Source organism: Phragmites australis, chromosome 2 (genome assembly GCF_958298935.1).
Source record: "Phragmites australis chromosome 2, lpPhrAust1.1, whole genome shotgun sequence".
NCBI classification, from domain to species: domain Eukaryota; kingdom Viridiplantae; phylum Streptophyta; class Magnoliopsida; order Poales; family Poaceae; genus Phragmites; species Phragmites australis.
The window spans coordinates 49636361-49656427 of NC_084922.1; the positions used below are offsets into that span (position 1 = coordinate 49636361).

The 20067-nt window shown below is 43.9% G+C and overlaps 3 protein-coding genes across 3 annotated transcripts; all 3 read right to left on the reverse strand.

Annotated features, from left to right (window-relative positions):
* Positions 1-5328: 5328 nt before the first annotated feature.
* LOC133909537 (uncharacterized) lies at positions 5329-6617 on the reverse strand. The gene has a single exon (XM_062352006.1). The coding sequence runs from the start codon at positions 6337-6339 to the stop codon at positions 5695-5697; it is 645 nt and encodes a 214-aa protein (XP_062207990.1). The 5' UTR covers positions 6340-6617; the 3' UTR covers positions 5329-5694.
* Positions 6618-12009: 5392 nt separating this feature from the next.
* LOC133909539 (uncharacterized) lies at positions 12010-13947 on the reverse strand. Its single transcript, XM_062352008.1, has 5 exons — positions 13811-13947; positions 13099-13733; positions 12852-12996; positions 12568-12762; positions 12010-12474 (listed from the first exon to the last, which is right to left on the reverse strand). Exons 2-5 carry the CDS (start codon positions 13443-13445, stop codon positions 12220-12222), a joined length of 942 nt encoding a protein of 313 aa, XP_062207992.1. The 5' UTR covers positions 13446-13733; positions 13811-13947; the 3' UTR covers positions 12010-12219.
* A 66-nt stretch (positions 13948-14013) lies between these two features.
* Positions 14014-17555, reverse strand: LOC133909538 (uncharacterized). Its single transcript, XM_062352007.1, has 7 exons — positions 17061-17555; positions 16650-16768; positions 16508-16573; positions 15933-16130; positions 15262-15380; positions 14964-15069; positions 14014-14875 (listed from the first exon to the last, which is right to left on the reverse strand). Exons 1-7 carry the CDS (start codon positions 17335-17337, stop codon positions 14306-14308), a joined length of 1455 nt encoding a protein of 484 aa, XP_062207991.1. The 5' UTR covers positions 17338-17555; the 3' UTR covers positions 14014-14305.
* Between the last annotated feature and the right edge of the window lie 2512 nt (positions 17556-20067).

Here is a 20067-nt window from a genome sequence, read left to right on the forward strand (position 1 = left end):
ATTCTAAACAATATTTTACGTAATATTTCATCAAAGTTTAACTTCAATAGCTCATCATAACATATAGCGATGGGAAGTGACCAAAAAAATCAACGATAGATGTCCTTACCAGAATGAAAAAACTCGCTCATAATATTTGTTAATATGTAGCATAGCTAATTAAATAGAGATAATTCCTCGTGTGACACCGAATATTAACAAAATTCTCGATTTGTGATTGAAAAAGTGATGATCCCTTCTATACCACCAATTTAGTTTTTGCATCCCTTAGGTGCCATTGCCGTCATAACGGCACTGACAACAATGGCACACAGGGATAAAAAAAAAACTCGATTTTTCAATCATTCTATGCCACCGCTGTCAGCTCCATTATGACGATAGTAGCACACAGTGGAAGGAAAATATAAAGTGATGGCACAGGAGGGACCGTAATTTTTCTGATGGCAAATAAAAATTTTCGCTAACATTCGGTGGTATATAGGGAATTGTTTCAATGAAATAAGGTCGAACCACAAAGGTGTTAGCAAAATGCATCATCCGACTTCGAGAGCTCGTAAAAAAGGAGAAAGAAATTACTTGACATTTTCAAATATAAATTGTATAGAATGTCAGTATATGCATTGAACTTTTTGTATTCATGTTCTTTCTTGTTGATGAAGCTATGAGCCTCATCATCATTTGTAACTTTCTCATTTTCTTGTTACTCACATGTACTCATTACCTATTTGGTTGTACATAATCGTAGTGTCATGTACTTATTTCAAAAACTATATAACAAAAGGAAAGAGACCGTCAATTCAAGCATGCATGATGCATCTAGAAGTTCACGTATATTGTATCTCAACTCTGAAGTTTAAAGTAGTCCACTGTAAGTTGCAATTTTCTTCCAATTCTCTATAACCCCAATTTCAAAACTTAAAGTATAAGTCTATTTTCTTCAAACAAATAATAATAATTAATAGTTAATTAGAAGGATCTAGCATTACCATCAGTTACCTAGTCCACACGGCCAAGATCAGAGGTCAGAGACGGACACTGGACACGCTGTGACAGCCGGCAAGGTGGCAGCCTCGACTAGTACGTCTACCATGCCCATGCATGACCGATTGCTGCTTGAGGAGCTCGTCCATATCACCATGCATGTTGACCAGGGCAGTGAGCGAGAAGAAAGGTGCAAGACTTCTAGTCCATGGAATCGTGCTATGTGAGAAGGATTGGTTAAGCTGGAGAGAAAATACTAAGAACTTACAAATCCTTCAGGCTCTGCTGCTGGGCAGCTGGGCTACTTTGATGGTGCACAACACCGTCCCAGAGGAGTGAATAAGTGATAGAAATGAGATGGTGACAACTGAATTTGTTTTGACCCTGGTGCACAGGCACCAGGCTAGCCTCAGTTGGCTTCGCCACTGCATACAGATACAGCATTCCTATAAAACTAAGCAGCCAATGCATTCAGATTTGTTGCCCTGCTTTGTTTACTAGTCGTATGATGACTCCAGAGTTTGTTCTGTGTACCTACGAGTGTGGATTAGGTTGCATGCGCTGGCATAATTAGCAAACTTGCATTAAGCCAGTCAGTAGCCACAGCTGGCCTGGAGTTTGTATATATTAGAGCTAGACCTGCAACTGTTCATCATTGTCCAGCCCAACACAGTGCAGCGCTGCCGTCCACCAAACGACAGTACTATGCTATGTTGTCAGGTGGCCAATTTCTTTCGCATCACTTTCTTCTTTAGGTGCGTCAGTGCGTGGCTGCCATTGAAGCTGTGAAGCAAAACGTGAAGAAATATCGGGGACGGAGGGAAGCATAGTCCCTCAATTATTATCAGTTACGTAGCACCTTTCTTTCAAAATTTTCATATAGCTTAGTTCATTTGTAGATCAAATCTGCATATGTATATCACATCTCTTATATTTTTGTTTTCATTCCGTATAAAAAAGTTAAATCATATATATTATGTTTGGAACGCGAAGACTTATAAACTGACTCAAACCTATCTAAGCTACTAAGATAATACTAAACATATCACGTTGGAATACTTGGATCACACGGATCAAAACTAGGAACATTAATAGGCTGAGTTAGGCTATTACATTCTCCCCTCTTCAAGGCTGACGCCCTTTGCAGTTTACCGCGTATAGTCAGACAAAATACATGATCTTCCCTCGTGCCATGACCATGTCAGGTCCCCTCCACCGGTTGACACTCATACAATCGTGCAAAGAGACTTAGCTCTGATACCATCTGTAATACTCCGTCTTTAAAATTCGTTTACAGCTCAATCCACTTGTGGGACTGACTCGTATACGTATATGACATCTTTTATATTTTCATCTCTATTTCGTGTAAAAGAGTTAACCTAGAGGTGCTATATTTGAAACGTAAAATCTTATAAGCTAGCACTAATCTACCTAAACTACCAAATTGATACTAAATCTATTATATTAAAAAATTAGGCTACATGAGCTGAAACCAAAAATACTATTAGATCGGGGTATTACAAGTTCATCGTTAATTACTGGTAGGGGCTCGAGAAATCAGAAGGGATCATCGAACCTGTATTATCCACATCAAGTACATGTCTTACATGATTGGTGAGTAAAGGTGAGTAAAGATGGTAACAGATCGGGTCGAGGTTGGATGGAGCGAGAACGCATTCAAGTCGAAACCTGGCACAATAAATACGACCCGGTCCCAAAATAATTATTGGGTGCAAAATCAACCTCGACCCTACCTCGATGGGGACCCGAGACCCGACGGCGGGGCAGCTGGCAGTCAGGGCGCGACAACGACAGGCAGCCAGGGCGCTATGACATATGCTGGCTAGGGTGCAACTGTGGGTTGGCACTGGGCTGAGCCAACTGGCTTGTTTCGGGTCTCACAAGGCACCCACGAGAGCAACCACAGTCCTAAATCTGATTCGGGTCGGAGACCCGACCTGATAGCCCCGTAGAGCTATTTTTTCATCTGAATCCATCCTACTGAGTTTGAAATCCGTGAAGACTTGACCCGACAGGGTAAACTGCTATTCTTATTGGTAGTTCTATGAAAATAGTATAGAGTAGATCCGTGGCTGCAGTAGCAAGTCTGTCTCCTGACTCTGTACTTCACTTGCAATCCCAAAATGTCCTGGTACTTCACTTGTAATTCCAATGAACATCATATTCAAAGTGTCATACCGATCGGAAGGTTATTCACCAGTACCTACTGAGCTAGTTCAGTCAGCTAATTTTTTCTTTTTGGAAAAACTGCTTATATGTTATTAATTTAACTGTGTTCCGATAAAATACCATCATAGCCGTATATGCTTATATGTCTAGGTCGGGTTTAAAATGCCTGACGGAAAACCACGAGCCCGACCTATCAACAGTTTTTTAAGGCAGGGCTTGAGCTTTTTCAGGTTTCAATCTATTTTTAAAGCTTAAGTCTAGCCATATGCATTGGTCGGGTCCGATCGGGTCAGATCGGATTTACTAGGCCAGGCTGCTTATGAGCAAGCCTGTATGGCTCACATGTCATTGAGACATATAGCTTTATGTGTTAGTGAGAGATGTCGTATTTTTATCGAAACATCAAAGTAAATAGTGGTAATTTTTTTATTGGGAATCGACTAATATACACTATTAGAGAGAATGATAGGCAACTTTACACATGTACATGAAAAAAATATGTATTTAGTGCTCATTGTTCAATTCGTCGTATTCACCGACGCTGCGGACCGATTGGTTTATGTCTCCATGACACAGCACTCAAATAGGGAAATGCTTCACATACGACCCATTTACAACAATGTGTTTTGGCCTCTTTAATTAATAAATGAGCCACTAACCAAGTGATATTGGAGAGTTTTTTAAATAATATTATTTTATTAAAAAATTATAAAAATAATAATTAAATTCACAAAATTGTAAGAATAAGTACCTGTCGGGACCCAGAGTACCGACAAGAGACATGTCGGTACTCCGTATGCCGACAACCTACGTGACATTAGGTTCGGGGGCCTATCGGCACGTTAGCAGTGTGTCTGGGGACCTGTCGGTATTCTACGTGCCGACAAGTTCTATGTCCTGCGAACAATATTTAAATAAAAGTTTATAATTTTTTTTATATGATTTTGTATAGAGATGATCTTTATATGAAAATTATAGTTATCGATGAGATCTATAATTTTTGAATATTTTTTCATTTGAAACCATTTAGATGCCAAAAAGTAGCTAGCAGTTCTACATCTAGTTTTTTAGATTTAAAATTTATAACCACTTTTTGACATCTAAACGGATTTAAATTGAAAAAGTGTTCAATTTAAAAGTTGTAATCCCATTGAGAGAAATAATTTTCATATAAAGATCATCTTCATCTGAGACCATATAAAAAAATATGAATTTTTCTTTAAATATTGTCTGCGAGACATAGGAACTGTCAGTATTCCGAATGCTATCAGGTCCTTGAACACACTGCCGATGTGTCGATAAGTTTCCTAACCCACTGCTACGTAGGCTGTCGATATGCGGAGTAACGACAGGTTATTGGTACTTTGAGTGCCGATAGGTACATATTATTATAATTTTATAAATTTAATTATTATTTTTACAATTTTTTAACAAAATAATATTATTTAAAAAATTCGTGATATTAGTAATTTTTTTTACTTTTGACCACTGAATACAGCTGTAGTATCTGAACATGAACACGCGCACTCACTCCACACACACGCATCCACTCCACACACACCTAACGCACACACATGCTAGCCCTACAATTACACATAGCTTGGAGACAGCGTCCATCCAAAGATCACCAGGACCCATCAAGAATCCCGTAGACGACGAGCACGTCGTAATCCCTTCTGTAACGCCACGCTGGAGATGCTGAAGAAATTCGAAATAAATCGGAACCCCCCACGTATCACCCAGACTTGAAGCCCAGGTGGGTTCGCGTGATATTAGTAATTGGATCTACTGATTGTAAAGGAGTTGTACTCTCTCGCCCACCAAATTAAACAACGGCCAAATCGAGACGTAGCCACCGGGAATCTAACAGATATTTGCTCTCTACAGATATTATTCTTACAAAGAACACACGCACTCACAAGAAAAACAAAGTGCAACATACTCCCTCTAATCTAAAATAAGTATCATTTTAAGTTAGATTCAACTAACTATTTTAAATTTTGACTATAAATTACTTTTTATATATTGAGTTTATATACGTAAAAATGACACATGTAGTTTTATCTCGAAAGTATTTTCTTAATAATATATTTCTGCTATATTTTATCAATATATTACAATAAATAGTAATATTTAAATTATACATTGAAGATGGTATCCATATACAAAATATATTTATTTTGAACTGAAGCGAGTACAATGTAACTGAAACCTATACAGCTAGCTTGCATCGTCAGTCCCAGCAACCAAAACCATGCACTGGGACTCGAGATCATATATATCTTCCTTCACATTACGATTACGTACATATACCTACAAAAACATATGTACATACACTGCAGGCATCCGCCGCCGGATCGCGCCAGGCACATACACTGTATATACACTGTACATACATGCATGCACAGCAAGCAATCCATCCAAGTTCCGTGCCGCGCGCGCGCCCATGGTTGATCAATTCACATGGCCATGTGCATGCATGCGATTCGATGCGCGCGCGTGCGGCACGGAGGGCTGGCGTGATCAGGCGGCGGATGCCTGCAGGTAGGGGAGCATGGCGATCGTGTTCTGGCGGCGCAGCTGCTCGTAGAAGAGACGGATGAACTCCTCCGCCTCGTCGTCCACGGCCTCGCTGCCGCACCCTTCGTCCTCCGACGAGTAGTTCGAGACGCGCACCGAGAAGCGGCCGCCGGCGCCCGGCGCGGGCGACGTGCAGTACTCCTCCCCCGGCGCGAGCTCCTGCAGCAGGAGCCCTGGAGACGACGGCGCCGGGGAGGCCGCGGCGGCGTAGTACTCGATCCTGGCGACGGGCTCGGGCGAGGCGGCGTCGGCAAGAGATTCCTCCTCGGCCACCGCACCGAGGCAGGGGAAGTAGGCGAGGCGGCGCCTGGAGGAGGAAAACGAGCTGGGGTTGGGGCTGTTGCTGCAGGAGAACTCGTAGTCGCGGCGGCGAACTACCGCGTTGCCGTGGCCGCCGTGGTGGTGGCCGTGGTGAGACAAGAGGTTGGCGACGGTGCGCGCGACGGCCTTGTTGCGTCGCTTCATGAGGAGGTGCATGCCGACGAGCAACTTGCGCTTGTTGGAGAGCACGCCCTTGCGCATCATTAAGAACACCGCGCGCAGGTAGCTCCACATCCGCTTCGCCGCCGCCGCCGTGTGCACCTCCATGCCGCCGCCGCCGCCGCCGAATCGGAGGAGTAGTGGAAGAGGAGAAAGGCGAGACCTTTATAGGACGGATATGAACAAGTAGCAGTAGGTAACAAGCAAGATGTCATGTACGAGTACGAGCAGCTCGAACTGGAGGAGGTAGCCGGCCAATGGATGGGACTACGAGAGACAAGAAGGAGAACGAAAGAAGTGCGCGTTGTGCGTGGTGGGGTCGTGCTCGCATTTGCCTTGCCGTGCTCGGTGGTGGAGCTATATATAAACCCAGCCCGCACGGCAGAGGGGGAAGAAGACAGCTGCAGCCTGCAGCTGCCTTAGCCTAGAAGGCAGGGGGGCGCGGCTGCCGGGCGATGGTGGTGGCCGGTCGGGGGGCCGCCATTTGGATGGATATTTCCCTCGCAGCTGCCTTTCGCCTCGCTCGCTTTTCCAGTTTGTCCTCTGGCCTCTTTGCGTGCGCCACCGGTTTCTTGCTGCGTCGCCACCATCCGCCAACTGCCGTTGCACGGGGGAAAGCAGGGCAGGGGATGGATCGAAGTGGAAGGGAGGTCACTCCACGACCTGGCGGAACGATCCGCTCACGCTCCCCGCACTTTCTAATCTTTTCTTCGGGAATTGGCCGGCGGCCTGATCCGTGAGTAGCCGGCATGAATGTACGTCCACGCTGTATTGTACACTTTACATCATCTGGGGTAACGTCTTCATCAGTAGCGGACCTTGGACTGAAATTCCGAAAGAGCCAGTAAAACTGTATAAAGATCAAATCAATAAAATATCAAAGATTAGATTAAAATACACTATAAAATATAAAAATACACTACAAAATACAGAAAATTTATGGTACCAGAGGCACAACAATGCTCCTACCAGGTCGATGGCCTCAGTCGTCGCAGGCTCTGCGCAAACACTTGGTAGTTTTTCCATCGGGCATGGGTAACAGTGGAGTACTCTGGGCTTGGATGCATCGACCTCTTCTAGCAGTATCAGCGAAGCGAACTATGCAGTTGCAACTTCCAAAATAAAAACCAAGTGAATTCTGTAATGGATAGTAATCCAGTCCGGAAAAGGTAACAGGGTCAAGTTCTGCTGGGCAATGATATGAAAGGAATATGATGCTTCAGGGTCACAGTAGTGTCTTTGGCGGTGTCGCTCATATTCTGTTTCCTTAATCAGTTAATCTGGTCACATGTGACAATACCGGATCAACCTCAAAGTGGTAGCCATGAGCCGTCTCTCCAGACTTCATTTCACCACAAAGAAGACGAGATATCATTTTCGGAAAACCGGAAGGACGAAAAGCAAGCACGGAGAACAATGTGAACGCCACCAATCAATCATGGAGTCTTCTTGTACAACCAGAGACACAATTTCACGAGACGCTCACGCCTGCGACTTTGTCCTGTGACGGATCACCTTAGCCCCGGGGGTAAAGCCATAAAGTTCATCCCAGTAAAGGCCACCTAATCCATACTTTGTGCAGGTGATTATCTCCCTCTAGTATAAGTTACTACAGAGGTTTACAGAAATTCAGGCAAGCTTGGTCTTGCCCACTCCGATGTCGGTCCAGTTGGCTTTGCCATTTGATCGAAGCATGCGATACTTCAGTTTTTTCATTCAAAGGGGCGACGAATTTTAGTAGTGCTACCTGTCGATCGATTATGCCCTCGAGGTGTCAAGAATGGAATTTTGTATTGGCAATCCTTGCTACTACACGGAATGCAGCAGGGACAGGCCTTTCAAGAAAAGGACATTCTTCTGCAGCAAGAGCCAAGAGCTTGCTCTCTACTGCACCGGGGAACAGTGCGGAAGAACATGGACAGAGTCATCGATATCGACTGATACTATGAATATTAGCGATTCTTCGGGTGCTAATGCTGCGTCAATCTTCTTTCACGGAGTACTTTTTCACTGTGTTTTACTGTACTGGCTTCAGTTCTTGGCTAGCTTTCACTGTTGGAGAGGAAAGAGGTTTTCAGTACTTTTGCCGTGTGCTTGTCTGCAGCTGACACCTCGAGCGTGGAATGGATGAACCATATATCCATCGCCAGACTGCAATGCGATCCACTTCGCTGCTTTTACCAGACTGCAATGCGATCCACTTTGCTGCTTTTTAGTTAGTGTTTGCTTTGAGAATGAGATTATATGTGATAATTTTATTTATATATTTAAGGATTATATAATTTTATTTGTATATAGATATTTGTTTGTTGGGTAAGATGCAATGAGCCTATTTTAATATATCGGGCTCAATGTCAATATTACGTTTGAAGTGAGATGATTATATTCTAATATTTTTTAAACGGTTTTGTATGAAATTTTTAAAAAATATTCTCTGATTTCGAACGATTCCATTCAATAACTCTTCATCTAAATAGCTCAAAAATAAGATAGAACTGTTCTATTTTATTCCATCTCACGAATCAAACACTATTTAAACTGAACTCAGGTTGTGCCATCAATATTACGTTTGAAAGTTCATACCAAAAAGGAGATCGCACCACTTACGTGCATATATTATTGTTCGTCAGGTTGTGCCGTGGTCAGTGGTAATGCGATCGTCCCTTTTGATCCATTTCGCCGCCCTTTTTGTTAGTGCTTGTAGAAATTCACGTAGTGCCGCGGCTCAAGGCATGGTTTTCGGCTGAACCACAACATCGGATAAGTGATTGATTAGAGTTGTGCACGATGGTGGCATGGCATTGATGTTATTAGAGTTGTGCTTGCCGAAATGCTATTAGAGAAGTTGTACTTCTTTTATTAATAAAATAGATATACTGACAGTCATTGTGACTCACCTCGTATATATGATATGGAGATTTGATCCCTTGATTTCACACTTGTGAAGTTAGGGACGCACAATAAAATACGAGAGACGATACAATAATTTAGTGACAGTAGCGTTGGTGCTGTATATAAGAATATTATGATGATTCTGATGTAGGGCTGTGCAAGCCGTGCTCACTCCATCGGCCAGGCCCAAATCTGCATGTCTGGTAACAAAAGAAGCGGTTATGTGGGGGCGTGTTTGGTTTTAAACCTTCATTGTGTAAAGCTAAAATTTGGTTTTATCCTAAGGCTGACTCTTAAATCGATCAGCATCACTGTACTTCAAGCGCTAGAGTATTGTTTTACTGCTGTCAGGCAAACGTTCGAGTGTTTCAGCGGAGACTATCCGGCGCTGCAGTGATACAGAGCCTCAACCTAGTACTTTAAATTTGAAGATCTTCTCTCCTTCTTCTATCACTGTTTGTAGAGAATAATCGTAGATCTGAATAGAAGTAGAGTAAGATAGAAAATAAAGTAGTTATTGAAGATAAAAAAATAGAAGATATTTATTAGAGATGACTAACTATTTGCCGTATTTGGTTGGGGCTAAAGTTTGGCTATGCTCAAAAAGATTTGACAGCGCTCATCTACAATACACAGGGAGTGCTGGCTATTTCTGGGCGGCCGATTTGCTCGCCCGCATTTTGGCTTGGCCGCATGGCAGCAGGAGCTGACGTGTCAGGGTGTGGTTAGGTGTTTTAAATGCGTTACTTTGTGGATTATAAGGATTTAAATGACAATATTTTCTAAACCGTACATCTAATTTCAAATCCGTTTGAACCATAATATTCCTTATAATTAAATATATAAATCAAGACTAATATTAGCTATGTTTTGATGAAAAAGTATAATATGTAAACCCTACATGTCATGCTTACAATTTGAAAATTTTAGCATGCTATCCTAACTTTTGCTTGGTCACAGGCCAAACACTAGTTTTTATACCAAAATTTGGTATTCACTAACTTTAGCCATGATCAATATTTGATCAGGCCACTTGAGGCATGCAACCAAACAGCCCCGTGGTGCTGAGTCCCCGAGCTCGGAGAAGGACGATTAGGGCATGAATAATATTAGGTGCTTAAGTAAATAGAGTGCTAAACATCTACATAAAAAATATAATTTTCAATACAAATAAGGATTACATGTGCTTAAAAACTGTAATTTTCAATACAAACAAAAACTATATATGTTTAAATATAATTAACTATCTCGTTGGTACTAATATAAGTAATGGTGATTATGTAAGCACCTTATATTCCATCTAAGCACCTGTGCTACTCCAGTTGAAAAAAGACCTTTTTTCTATGAGCACCTCCTCTAAAAACTCCTATTGTACATACTCTTATGGCGTCATTTTCCGGTGGATCCGACAGACTTTGGGAGAATTTTTTGTTCGGTTTCCTGATGAACTCGCTGCTCCATACCAGTGACAGAGCTTCACCAAAATTTCAAGGGGACTAAACAACAAAGCAAATTCGAAAATGTTCAAGTACTAAACTAATATATGACATTATTTATAGCAATCATTTTCCATACTTGGTTCAAAATATATATTGAAGTGAGATTAATATATTGTAATACCTAGAAATAACTTTAAATTAAAAACAATATTATATATATGGTCTCACATAAAAAGCAGTACTTTAAACAACTTTAAAAAGCAGTAATATAAAATACACACACAAAATGACAACTAGCTATGATCTTAGACTGATAGCCACTACAGATTAGCTCTTTGACGTTTTCTATCCTTGAAGTCCATTATATCTTCATAGCTATACTTATGTACAATTTGACCATCAATCTATACTACAAAGCTATTGATAAAAAAACATTTTGCATCTTATTCTGTAGCTATCAGCGCTTGTTCATAGACAGTTAAAATAAGTGAGCTCTAACCTAAACAAAATTAGGCCGCGTGGGCTAGCCCGCATACCCGATATTAATTTTTTTGCAAACCCTGTTGGCCTGGCCTAAACACCGTCTCTGCTCCGTTCTAGTCTCAGTCTCCGGTTCTGTACTCGGTGCACAGATACAAGGGCTTCCTGAATGGCCGATTTAATACTTGAAGGACCAAATTGAGCGCCGATTTGATACTTGAGGGACCAAATTGAGCCTTGGGACAAAGATCAGTGACGAATTTTGCTATTACGCCAAGTAATAACGAAAGTTAGAACAGATAAAGTTAGTAGACCGTGGAAATTGTTGAGGGGAGCAAGCTAAAAGATAAACCCAAATACACACTGAATTTGGTGTTTTATTAACTAGTAAGTGACTTAGCTAGCCTCGTTGTAATATTTTATCATCATAATATTTGATTAATTATATTTTACATGGACTCTTTATTTAGATATTTTTTTTATAATAATTTTATTGTTTATTGTATTTTATTTGAATTCTTTATTTAGATATTTTGCTTCACAAAATTTGTAAAAATCAAACTGCTAATTTTTCATAATTTTTAATTTCGAATTTAGCTATTTATTAACCGTATTTGTTATGAACTCTTTGGTTTAATCTAAACCGTTAAATGTTCATAACAATAAGTAATGTTGATCATTTTTTCGATTAACATGATAATTTTGTAACTTTAAAAATGAATGTGGTGGTTTTTTTTCTCTCAAATATTAAGATAATAGACAGATATGTTAGCAGGTGAATATTAGAGTTTTCTAAAGAAAATTTCTAGCCATGGGCACCTCCGGCAACAAGGAAGCTCCGCGCCCCTGTGTCTGTGCATGTCTGAACCAGGAAATTTTGCTATTCCACTGGAATGGTTAATCAGTTTGGCGAGGCCTCTATAGGCTGAAACTCTATTTGATGTTTGCATCACTTTGTGGCACTATGAGATCAAGCAAACCCAACTGTTTTATGCTATTACTCGTAAAACAAAGGAATACACTGAAACCATGCGAGATAGCATGTATAAGCAAACATAAGCATCGGCAAACACATCAAACTGAAGACTAAGGCAAGAAGTTGCCTCTCACTGCATGGTGCATGCAGAGCAGCAGAATCTGAACCAGCCAAGCCAAACCAGCAGCGCGGCACGGCTGGTTACTGCGAAGAGGCGATCTTGGCGACGGCCTGCGCGGACATGGGCGGCAGGCTGAGCGAGCAGAGGCTCTCCCAGGACGCGGCCACGGAGGGCCCGTCCTCCTCCCTCGCTGCGGCCTCCTTGGCGAACGCGGCGTGCATAGAGCCCACCACGCTCCGGGCGGCCTCCCTCGCCTCCGGCAGCCGGTCGTTCAGCAGCTCGGCCGCCACCTTCAAGAGCGCCGACATCCCGAACTCCTTCATAGCCTCAATGTCCTGCGCGCAAATACAAATTACGCAGATAAAAATTGAATCTTTCGAATAAGTTGCTCAATTAGAGTACTCGACGCATTTGAGTTCTTGGCGTACCATCCTGGAGGCGCAGTGGGAGATGGCGACGGCAGCCTTGGCCCTGACCCTGAGGTTGGCGTGGTGGACGTACGCCTTCAGCTTCTTGAGCAGGGGGAGCGGAGGCATGGTTGCCGCCATCGCGCGCATCGCCTTCTCGGCCTCCTCGCACACGAACCGCTTGTCCTGGGATGCCTTCAGCAGGAGCTGGAGCAGCTGGAAAAAGCAAAGTCGCATTCATATTCATCTGTCACCGCTCGACGAAATCCACTTGATTCGTTCGGTGATGATCATCAGACACGCACCAGCTTGTCGAAGGCCTCGTCGGAGGCAGAGGAGAGGAGGTTGCTGAAGGAGTTGAAGATGTCGGTGCAGGCCATGATGGACGTCTTTAACACTGCGCTGCGTGGGTTCTTCATCGTCTTCACGATAGCCAGCATCGCCTTCTCCCTGCTCAATTTTATCCACGAATTAATTAACAATAATGTAAAAATTCCTAAATCAAACTAAAAACTGGAATGTGCCGGGGGAATCTGAGACCAGGCAGCTTACAGGACCGGCTTCAGGAAGGAGGAGTGGTGGATCGCGAGGCGGCGCGCGTCGTTGAGCGCCTCGCAGACCCTGACCCAGTCCTTGGAGTCCAGCTCCGCGACCAAGCCCGCAGCCTTGGCCTTGGGGTTGGTCGCCGCCTCTAATTCCTCCGACGGGATGTACTCCACAGCCTGCTCCACCGCCGCGGCCGTGGCCCTGGGGGGCGAGTTCTCGTCGTTCTTCTTCTTCTTCTTGCCGCTCCCGGGGGAGGCAGCCGGCGCGGCGGGGGCGGCGGCCAGCTTGTGGACCTTCTTGGGCCGCTCCTCCACTGCGGCGGGAAGCGTATTGTCAAGCGCACGGAGGGCCATCGGAATCTGGTGGTCGAGCTCGCCGGCGGCTGCTGTCGTTGGAGATGGTGAGTTGAGGGTGCAGAGATTGATGGCTTCTGTAGGTGGTGGTGGAGCAGGGCGGCGTTGGAAATTTTAAATGCGGAGAGCTCGGGAATGGACGGGCGTGTGTAACGGCTATAAAATGTTCAAACTCGCAAGTGAACGTTGGGGGCTTGTGATGCTGTCTTTTACCTTTGTCAAAAAGCCTCGCGAATTGAATTTAAAAAACAGAAGCAAAGCACAGGATGAGTTTATGACTCATGAGATCTGCAGTTTTTAATTTAGCAAGTCAGTAATCATGATTATGAAAGAGAGAAATAACCAGTGAGAGTAGACAGATGTACATGGCGTAACTGGACAGCTGAAAAGTAAGGGAATAATTGATTGAAGAGTGCACCAGGAATCATAAATGGCCACGAGATATCTGGGGAAAACCTGTAGAAACACTAGGCGAGAACCCCTTCCTCAACAAGATGTTAACAATTGGCAAAGAAGTTCAAAATTCTGACAAGAACAAACTGTTGTGTCGTGTGTTTGACACATGATCAACGACGAATGCCTAACACTCAAAGAGGCTCATAAACTTGTAATACCATCTAGTCCCCTGGGACTGTTACCATTTTATACATCGAAGATGACATTGGCCTCAAACGAAATGTTCAGTGCCCAAACGTAAATGGCACTTACAGTCTCTGTATTGCAACATATAGTGTCGAGTCACTCACCCTGTTCCAATTTTCAGAACTCCATGAAGGAGAGAAATCAGAATCTGTCAAAATTGTCAGCGACATCATCAGGAAACATATGTACAAAGGGGCAAAGGGAGGGCGTGGTCTCAGTCAGGCGGTGCACCATCTGGGTACAGCATTGCTAGCCTGAGATCCCCACCAGGTGTTCAGTGTAGTCGGTTCTTGGAATTCTCTGTAACCTTGGTCCAAGAATCTGCGGTTCTTGATCAGGCCACGGGCAGCAAACCCCATGAGCTCAGAAGGATCCATGTGATGGCGGAACCAGTGTGGAACAGCATCATAAGAGATATCTGCGCTTGGGGATGGAGGTAGGCTTTGCTCCACTTCCAGGTGCTTTTCAGGCTTGGCTTCCTTTGATGGCTCTGGTATGGTTGAAGGTTCTGATGACAACATGGAACTCCCTATGCCAAATGCTTCCCAGTCAACCTGCTGCCACAACCGGTATGCATCATCGCTCATACTGTGCATGTAATGATTCTGGAGTTCCGGTTGCTGCTCCGCTGCCAATCTGTCAACTTCAGACTTCAGTTCCTGCAGTCGCTGCCCAATTCTTTCTGTTGCTTTGTCATACAAGATCCCTCTAGAGATATGTTGGGTGTCATCACTGCTGTCAATGATCAGGTCGTCAAAGTTGATTGGGTCACCCACAACCACAATCACCTAGAAGATCAAATAAATAATTTAGAGTTCTAGAAGATATCATGATAGTATTGCAACAAGAATGGCATCGGTCAATATAAGGGCATACCCTTTTCCCTGCTCTTGGGATGCGTTTTCCAACAGGCATTATATCCTGCATTCCAGTATGGACAAAGGGTATCACAATTGGAAGGCTGTCGGCATCCATTACCAATCTGGTAAGACAAAGAGGGAATTAGACTGGGTACACCTCAACAATGGTTGAGGCAATAACCTTAAAACCCAAGGCTCAGAAAATTGTATATGTATATGAAAAATGCAGGTTTTGCTATGCAAACAAGCAAAATCATCGGTGGTCCAATATTCTTTGGAAAAAGGACAGTGCAAGAAGAAAATAATCTCCTAACCTTCCAACACCTCTTTTGGCGGGAGCAATGGTTTTCCCTCCGTCCTTTGAGCGACTTCCTTCTGGAAATATATGAACCCATCCACCACTGTTCAGCTTTGAAAGTGCCATATCCATTCCCTGAACAAAGGAAAAAAAATCAGTGAAGAGCAAAGTATTCGACAGATCCAAATGTCATGAATCATACTCCATCATCTTGGATCAGAAGGACATGATTAGTGATATTCAAACAATGAAGCCATTAACATCAAATGACTATTAACTTATTAAAAAGGTAGAATTACTATGATTAAAATCCATGCAGCTAGGAGGACCAATCCAAACATACACTCAGTGTAGTATTTCAGTATTTCCTAACAGAACCTAGCTACTTTGAACTTTGTACTAGATTGAATCATGTATTTCCACCACTATTCCACGAAAGTACAGCATGCTGGAAGGTTAATAGCATCATACATTTTTATCATCTATGGGAACACCGAGTCGAAGTAAAGCTGCAGTGAGTAGCTCTAACAGCTCTTTGTAAAATGATACCCTTCCCATAACAGCACTCATAACTAAAGTAAATATTGATTTTCTCGCAATACAAAATGCATGGGTAAATTGGTTGATTAATATTAAAGAACTTTATACAACTAAGCAGCGAATCAGACATAACCACAATATGGATACCTTTTGGTAGATGCCATCACCACGAGAAACAGGTAACACCTTAACAGACCTAAAGAATGTAGAGAAAACTGGGTTTGTAAAGCAACGATCAGTTGCACATAGTGTCCATCTCAGCTTTTGTGCTTGCAGCATAACAGATGGTGGTAGAAGCGAGGCAATCACGAAGGGGTCATCCATAGCTGCCACATGATTGCTGACCTGAAAATGGAATTATCAACAAGAGAAGCACATGAGTGATTAGAATTTAGAAGATTGCATAGATGAGAAAGTTACGGTAAGGAAGACATGATCAGTTGGCGCCACAAGCAATTGGGAAAAGTAAGATTGCATAGATGAGAAAGTTACGGTAAGCTAAAAGGATCTCAGATAGAGAGTTCATTTCATAGGTTAAATCAGTTGGCGCCACAAGCAATTGGGAAAAGTAAGAAGTTCGTGATCTTCTGAAAGAAACAAAAAGAAGACAGACACTATAATTTCATTCATATGACCATATAAGAGCCTTCAGATTAATGAGTACTAGCTATCGGCCAACAATACATGATAGAGTAATGTGTTGAGATTATGCTATTCCATACCGTTAGAAGAGGCTTGCCTTTATCTCTCCCTTGTAACACCTGATGAAGTTTCTCTGCTCCATAAATCTGCACATCCTCGTAATTTAGACAACTGAAACGATTGTCCTAAAGTATTCAAGTACTCTCTTCTCAGATAGAATACCTGGACGGAGTTAAGGCCATGCATAAAAACATAGCAAGCGTTGCCAATAAGAGGAACAGCCAATGCTTGAAGCGAACGGAAAATGACGGAGTCTTCAATCCCATCAACTTCTTTGCCCACTTATAAATAACAAATAACTCATCAATACGATCTCTTTTTATTCAATTATGACTCAAAACATAAAACTTCAAAATAACATGTTGCGATTTTAGTAGGCAAAAATTCAGACCAATTTTTTGTGAAGCCGTACACACCACCGACAACTATAAGATATAAATATTAAATTGAATATGCTAGCGTTAAATTGATGAACGAATAGCTTCGAAATCAATTCACGCGCGTCAGTGCGACATCTCATTTGAACCAAACTAGGTAAAAATTCGCCGTTAAATGATAACAAAAAGTTTGCACCTTTCTTTCTGTAGAATCTCAAAGCACTGGACGACGGCTTTGCCGCAGCCTCGGGCGACGTCTCCGGCGATGGAGAGCCCTGCTCCGCGCTCCGGTCTCTCTGCAGCAGGGCCCGAGCACGATCCGACCACCGCCTGACCGCCTCTGTGGCGACGCGACCGTCCGCACGCCGCCACAGCCACCGGCGGTCCACGGGCGCCACGCGGAACCTGTTGCGGATCTGCGCCCCCACCACCCGCGCCCGCTCCGCCCACGGTGCCCCGCCGCCGGCCGCCATTGGGGGCTAGGGTTAGGGTTTGGGTTCCGTTCGAGCTCTGGAGGCTATACGGGTTTAGCTTATAGCCTTCTAGAGGCGTCGAGAAGGGGATTGTTGTAGAGTTTCGAACCTGCGATCGCTGCGGCACCAAACCACTCGCGGTTTTGGGGAGGAAGACAGCGAGGGGGACGTTGCGGGGCCCAGTGCAGTGGAAGATTATTTCCGGAGAAATATCAGGATTCAGGAGTGGGCCAGACTGATCGGTGGCTGTGAGGGGTGGTGATGATCGGAAGTTGCACAACAAATTAGATTATCTCCAACCATTTCTCTTTATTTGATTTCCTTTCAAGTCTATTTTTTTTTCCTAAGATATTCTTTTTCCAGACTTGTTCTTTTTAGGTTTTTAGCACTCTAATAGCATTCTCTTTTCTAACATTTTTTTTAAGATTCTATTATTACCGCATAACTACTATGACGTATATAATACAGCTGTAATACGTGACACGTATACACTGTACATACATTTTATACATAAATAGTCTTTAATTTCCTTCACAATTCTCTGCTAGCTTCATGGTCACAATTTTTCCTATAAAAACCAGGAAGCTTATGTCTGGTACCTTCATGGTCATAGTTCTTCCCATGAAAGTTAGGAAGCACATGCCTAAGTACCTTCTTGGTCACAATTCTTCCTGTGTAAGTCAGGAAGCACGTGCCAGTTAGATTGCATGAGAAGCCAGGCGCGGGTTGCTTCCTCAAAAAGACTATCGTGACTATAAAAGAGTGCGATTGCTTAAGTAAAGAGGCGTAATTGCCTCCGTATTTCACATTTACATAATAAGCTCATCTACGTTCAGAGATCCGTTCATGTCGTTCTGACTCGAGTGACGATAAGGACGAATTGATGTTGTTGATCGCCATCGAGGAGAAGGAGGAGCTTGTTACCTAAGGTTGCACGTGTCACTGTGGTTCCGTGCTTAACATACGGTTGTAGACCGTGGGCACCAGGAAGGTGCTGTTAGGCTATTCCGGAACTACTTCTCCAACGTCCCAGTGTATGGTCATACATTATTCCGCTGTAGGTGGGACTATTTCCAGTACTAACGACTGATCACCCTCTAAGGTTTAGGATGAGTCGACCATTGTTCTTGAGAATTGCCGTTGTTGTAGAGGACCACGGCCCATAATTTCGGCAGAAGAGGGATGCCACTAGGAAGCTAGGCCTAAGCCTCCTCCAAAAGATGATAGCCGCCATACGGAAACTGGCATACGGAGTCTATGCAGATGTAGTGGACGTGTATATTTGGATCAGGGATAGCACAACGATGATCGTCTTGACAAAATTTGTGGAAGATATTGTCTTGCATTTCTCCGATCAGTACCTCCGCGCTCCCACTACGAATGATACTGCTCGACTGCTAGCCATTGACAAGTAGAGAGGATTCCCTAGGATGCTGGGGAGCATCGACTGCATGCATTGAGTTTGGAAAAATTGCCCGAAAGCATGGCATGGCGCATATACTGATCATACACGCAAACCTTCTATAGTTGGAGGCGGTGTAACAGCCCAAATGGCTTAAGCATGTCATTAAGCATCGTTAGCATCATGCTTAATTGTTTTAGTGAATTATGAACATGCATTATCAATTAAACATAAATTGTGAAAATCAATGTTAATTGGTGTATTATTGAGGAACTCACAATATTGCTATACAACATAGTGTTGGAAACAATTTTAGAAATTAGTCCATACGATATGAAGAATATAAATGAATTTTTCCAAATTTTTGGGAATCATTTTGAAGGCATAATAATTACCACAAGTTAGAAAAGCTAGCATTTTGAAGAGTTTTAGTTTGAAATTGGCTTAGGCATTATGGTTCAAACCAGTTAAAATGGATTGTTTAGGATTTATAGTTTGACACAAAATTTGTCCCACAAGTTTTGCTCCACGGGAAGGTTTCCTTTTTGACTGGAGAAGTGGTGAAGAGATATTTCTTTCGGCTGTTACTGTTCACGCGCTCGCCTCTTTGCTCTCTGCTTGCCGCCGCCCTTGCTGACTTTGGAGGCCGGCAAATGCCGCACGCCATCGAGACACGGCTCTGAGCCTTCGAGAGGAAGCCTTGGTCGCGCCCTTATCCCTTGCCCTCCTCGGCTCTCTCTGCTCACTCTCCTTTCTCTCTCTCTCTCACGCGGCGCAGAGCAAACGTCGAGCACACGCACACACGACCGCCGGCCAAATCCACGCCGTTGAGCCCACCTCCGCCCCGACCAAGCCCCCAGAGGCTCGGGTGGAGCTTCACCGAGCTCTCACCGGGCAAGTCGACGCTTTTCCTTGCCGGATTGGAGCCCTCCGCGCCGTCTTCCTTGGCGCCGGCCACCGAGCTCCGCCCCTCTCCGTCAACCCGCCGAACCACCACCTCTCCGGCCCGACCGAACCCTCCGTGAGCTTCCCGCCCTTCTCTCTCTCTTGTGCGCGTGTGTCTTGGCCCTCAGCCTATAGCCGGCGCGGCGTTCCTCGACGACCGAGCACCGCCGCCCATGGCCGCCCGTCGCCGGCCTAGCTCCGGTCGGGCTCACCGGCCATGATTACCTTGAATGGACTCCCCACTTCACGCTGGTGTCGCCGGTGCTCTCCGCTGGCCGTGCCGCGCCGCCGTTCGCCGCCGGCGACGTCGTCCGAGCCGCCGGCGCACTGTGTTCTGGGCGCGGGTCAATTTTGACTCGGGTCAAAATATGCCGACCCCACTG

Excerpts from the sequence above, each read along its gene's own strand:
- LOC133909539 (XM_062352008.1), bottom strand. The coding sequence starts at position 13,445 with ATGGCCCTCCGTGCGCTTGACAATACGCTTCCCGCCGCAGTGGAGGAG. Across the intron at positions 12,997-13,098 it reads TCCTTCCTGAAGCCGGTCCT|GGAGAAGGCGATGCTGGCTA; the intron begins GTAAGCTGCCTG and ends AAAATTGAGCAG. Across the intron at positions 12,475-12,567 it reads CCCACTGCGCCTCCAGGATG|GACATTGAGGCTATGAAGGA; the intron begins GTACGCCAAGAA and ends ATTTGCGCGCAG.
- LOC133909538 (XM_062352007.1), bottom strand. The coding sequence starts at position 17,337 with ATGGCGGCCGGCGGCGGGGCACCGTGGGCGGAGCGGGCGCGGGTGGTG. Across the intron at positions 16,131-16,507 it reads AAGGCAAGCCTCTTCTAACG|GTCAGCAATCATGTGGCAGC; the intron begins GTATGGAATAGC and ends TTCCATTTTCAG. Across the intron at positions 15,070-15,261 it reads GCCAAAAGAGGTGTTGGAAG|ATTGGTAATGGATGCCGACA; the intron begins GTTAGGAGATTA and ends TTGTCTTACCAG.
- LOC133909537 (XM_062352006.1), bottom strand. The coding sequence starts at position 6,339 with ATGGAGGTGCACACGGCGGCGGCGGCGAAGCGGATGTGGAGCTACCTG.